Source organism: Sinocyclocheilus grahami, unplaced genomic scaffold (assembly GCF_001515645.1).
Source record: "Sinocyclocheilus grahami isolate Dianchi unplaced genomic scaffold, SAMN03320097.WGS_v1.1 scaffold185.1, whole genome shotgun sequence".
In the NCBI taxonomy this organism is placed as follows: Eukaryota; Metazoa; Chordata; class Actinopteri; order Cypriniformes; family Cyprinidae; genus Sinocyclocheilus; species Sinocyclocheilus grahami.
Window position 1 is genome coordinate 452,714 of NW_015505364.1, and position 4,424 is coordinate 457,137.

The window sequence follows — 4,424 nt, forward strand, 5'->3', positions numbered from 1 at the left end:
ATATTTTTTTGCCAATAAAAGCCTTTAAAACTTATGATATTCTTATCATTGTTTTTCAGTATACCATAGAAATGTGGAAAAATAATCTAGAAATACTGAAGCAGCAAACTTTGCAAAACACAAAATTTATGTCACTGTCAAACATTTGGCCATGACTGTATATATGAAGAGTTCATTTGTAAAAAAAAAAAAGATAAACGCCACTTTTAAAAAATATGAGCTAATTGCCGTGCATTATTCTCCACATATAGCATGATCTGAACCCTAAATACAATTTGTCAAAAAAGCCGGTTTTATCCACTTTCAAGGCATCGCGAGTTCATGTTTTACTGTAGAAGCCGACATGCGCCCTTGTTGTTTTTGAACAGAAGCCGATAAGTCCATTTTAGCAAATCAGCTCGCTGTATTCAGGTCAGGTGACAAGGCTACTTCACTTTGAAAAGACGTGCTAGCTGGGAGGAGTTTCGTCAAAGCTGACTAAAAGTGATCGAGGATGGATAATTTCAACGAACTTGATGAAGCTGTGATTATCTTCTTCAGGGCGAAAAAGGAAAATAAAAGCTGAAACGTTTTCACGGAACCTTGCAAAAGCAGCGCATTACAATGGTGAGGGAAAAGCTATGTGTATTGCGTGCAATCACATCCATACAGTTTATGATCACAACAACAACAACTTTTGTCAGGCATCTATATTGTCACCTGAGGAGATTACAAAAATTAAACAAGTGTTTTTTTAAACTCTAAAACATGAAATGTAGAGTCTGCTTTTGCCAAAAAACTAACTTTTAATATGTAAAAAAAACATACTTTTATTTGGTCTTACATTTTCAATGAACTTTAATTTGGTAAACTACCTGTATTTGTTTAAGTTATTACTTAATCAAAACAACCCAACTGAAGTTTGATTGATATTACTTGGAATGCGCAATAAAAAAAATAATTTCTGAAAAAAATAAAAATAAAATGGAGTTATCGGTTTTGCAAATTAACTCTTCATATACAGTATATACAGTATATATATATATATATATATATGCAGGAAATTATATCAGAGATCCCCTACAGGCTCTCTGAAATGTATAAAGATCAATAATTCTACTTTTTGCATTGAAAAATAGAGAAATGGAAAAAGACTGAAGAAATGTAGCCAAATAAATTTTTTTTAAATAAATTTTTGACTATATTACTGCTTCCTCCATCTGCCATTAATTTATGTGATAATGTGCAAAATGACAAAAATGTACAGCAACAGACCAAACTCTATTCTTCAATCAAGACAATTGTTGTAACTTAATAGAGTTAAGAGTTCAACTGGTTCACTGTCTGCAAATTTTACTGGAGCTAAGAAACTTATTTAGACTTAATAAAAATTGCATCACTCATCTTTTCTACATTCCACAGATCAGCCAAGTGCTTGTGTGTTTGTTTGTTTGTTAAATATTTGATCTACTGTAATTTGGAAATGCAGTCAGTGACCAGTAAGATGATACACAATTTACCATATTTACAGAAGTCTGCAGATACTCTTTGGGCCACACAATATTTCAGCTCTCGATTTCAAGGGGTCCTATTATGCTCTTTTACAAAGTCTTGATTTTGTTTTGGGGGTGTACTAGAACAGGCTCTCATATTAGGTTGTTCGAAAAACACATTATTTTTCATATATTTTACATTATTACAACACCTCTCTCCCCAGTCTGGCATGAACGGCTCGAATAGTTCATGTATCAAATGAAGGGCCGCATTCTGAAATACGAAATGTGCTGTGATTGGTTAGCTGGGCCAGTGTGTGTAGTGATTGGCACCACTCGGCGCCTGGTCGGGAAATGTCATGCTCCTTACCATAGCCACCTGCGAGCTTCAGTGTAAATATTGCGTCAAAATCAAATCAATTTGAGCGCGAATTAAACCCTGATGATTATAACCACTCTAAGTTCGTCTGCCTTGGGAAAGCTAGTGTGTCTCCGACATAGTGATATGTCGTTGCCTTCTCTAGTGCAGCTCAACCAGGTCTTGTCCCATTCGTCAATATTTGTGATATCACAAATCCCGGAAAATATGCGTTGTTGTCCAAACGAGTCGTTTGTTATAGTTTCTGAAAAGTGATTTCTGTTAAATAAAATATCTCCTTTTGAAGTGGACTTTGAACGTTGTAACTTTGCAGATATTTTTTATGCTCAAACAGCAACATTACAGACTAACTAAAGTTGAAAAAGTGAAAAAGCATAATAGGACCCCTTTAAACTGTGAGACCCTCTTACTGTCCTCCAGTATCTACAGTTTGCCAATGTGCGCATGCGTCCCCTGCCTCATCTGCCACTAGGGGGAGTGCATTAACATGATAGTCTCTGCTCACTGCTCATTGTTAGCGGTTGTGTAGGCAAGTTATTCACAGAGCATTCTGTTATGCTCAGAAATCACAGAATAAAGGAAAAAAACAGGGGTAAAGAGAGCGAGAGAAGAGACGCAGAGAAGCAGCGTCACCGCTTTCTTCTCCAACCGACTTCAAAGCAGGGATATGAAGAATTTAAACCTCTGAATCTTTAAAGAACTCCAGGGACTCACTCAAATCGGCGCTGGAGGGAAGATAGCAAAACTCAAATCTCAATATAACTCAGCTCCCCTGGTCTACGTTCATTGCACCCCAAAATTCACTCTTAATGAACTTAGAGATGGGTGACTTGATGTGAACAGACCTCTGGAGCTCACTGGAATGAATATGGATTACTCTGGGGTTACTTCATCCTTATGAGGTCCAGTCAAACAGAGGAACTCTAAGACATGGGGAGTCCTAATTAAGTCAGTTTGATGTCATTTTTATTAGAGAGGTAAAGGGAAAGACATCTCTGAGCAAGAGTGAATATTAGAGCACTGACATCTTGTAAAACTTTGCAGTTATGAGGACTACTGTAGCTCTAAGATGACATATAAAGCCCTTGACTTGACATTACTGGTAAAGCTGTAACGGTACTTACCAATACAGTGACCACCCGTAGGACGACCCCACGCATGTTATTTTCCAGCTTTCGATCTGTCAGTGTCCCGTTCAGTCCGTGGATGGGGTCCCAAGTGGCAAGCTGAAGGAATGCAGAAAGTTCACAGTAAGTTCATGGCATGCACAGAAAGAAAATTGTAATTGATTACACTGACAGCCTATAGATTTTTTTTTACACGTAAATTAGTTTATTTCAGAACACAAGCACAAGGGAGTTTCTTTCTAATTTCTTTTCCTTTTTCATCTACTGATAAGAAAGAAAAATCATAAATGTGTACTCAGTTAATATCAGTTGCTTCCCCTATACATCAATAATATTAAATGGTGATTAAACGGACAATGCTCGGTCTTGCTCCTCAGATAGATCTCCTCAAAAAAAGAGATCTCCTCAATGCCCCAAACTGCTGTCAGTTATGCAAAAATAACATTACCAGTGAAAAGTCAGAGATATCAATATGAACTCAAACATTAACTTGCTTTTTTTTTTTAAAGAAATTAATACTTATTTGACAAGGCTTCATTCAATTGATCAAAGACATTTATAATGATACAAAAGATTTCAAACAAATCAAATATCTACAGTATTTCAAATAAGTGCTGTTCTTCTAAACTTTCTACAAACATATTAAGCAGCACAACCAGTTTAAACATTGATAATAATAATCAATTATTCTTGAGCTGCAAATCAGCGTATCAGAATGATTTCTGAAGGATCATACGACACTGAAGACTGGAGTAATGACTGCTGAAAATTTGGCTCTGCCATCACAGTAATAAATTACATTATAAAATATATTAAAATAGAAAACAGTTATTTAAAATTTTTATAATATTTCACAATATTACTGTTTTTACTTTTATTTGTAATCAAATAAATGCAGCCAGGTGAGAAATCTATCTATCCATCCATCCATCCATCCATCCATCCATCCATCCATCCATCCATCCATCCATCTATCTATCCATCTATCTATCTATCTATCTATCTATCTATCTATCTATCTATCTATCTATCTATCTATCTATCTATCTATCTATCTATCTATCTATCTATCTATCTATCTATCTATCTATCTATCTATCTATCATGTGACAAAGATTTCTGATGTGTTTGGTTGGTGCCGTTTGATAGATAAGTTTGTGACCCATACACTGTCCTCTTAGAACTCAGTTCTCTCCAGATTCAATGCAAAGATGCAACCATTTTCTCATCCAATTGCATCTGAATTTAATGAGACCAGCTACCCTGATTGGAATACAGTCAGTGAGTCGATAGATTTATCTATTGGCCTTTCCATGTGGTGTTATTGTTAATATTTATTCTGAAAAGCCATGACACATTTTATTCTAACAATGTTTGGCTTTTGCAACACAGCTCATGTTGTCACACACACAAACACACACAAACACACACACACACACACACACA

General features: G+C 35.7%; 1 protein-coding gene across 2 annotated transcripts in view; it reads right to left on the minus strand.

The window, feature by feature from the left end:
• grid2 (glutamate receptor, ionotropic, delta 2) overlaps positions 1-4,424 on the minus strand; it is a 418,885-nt gene that overhangs the window by 105,006 nt on the left and 309,455 nt on the right. For both annotated transcript variants that reach the window (XR_001610173.1, XM_016284580.1), the window contains exon 9: positions 2,976-3,077. Coding sequence is in view for 1 of the 2 variants with exons in the window: in XM_016284580.1 (XP_016140066.1) it covers positions 2,976-3,077 (102 nt within the window). In the remaining variant the exon portion in view is untranslated. The remainder of the gene's footprint in view (positions 1-2,975; positions 3,078-4,424) is intronic.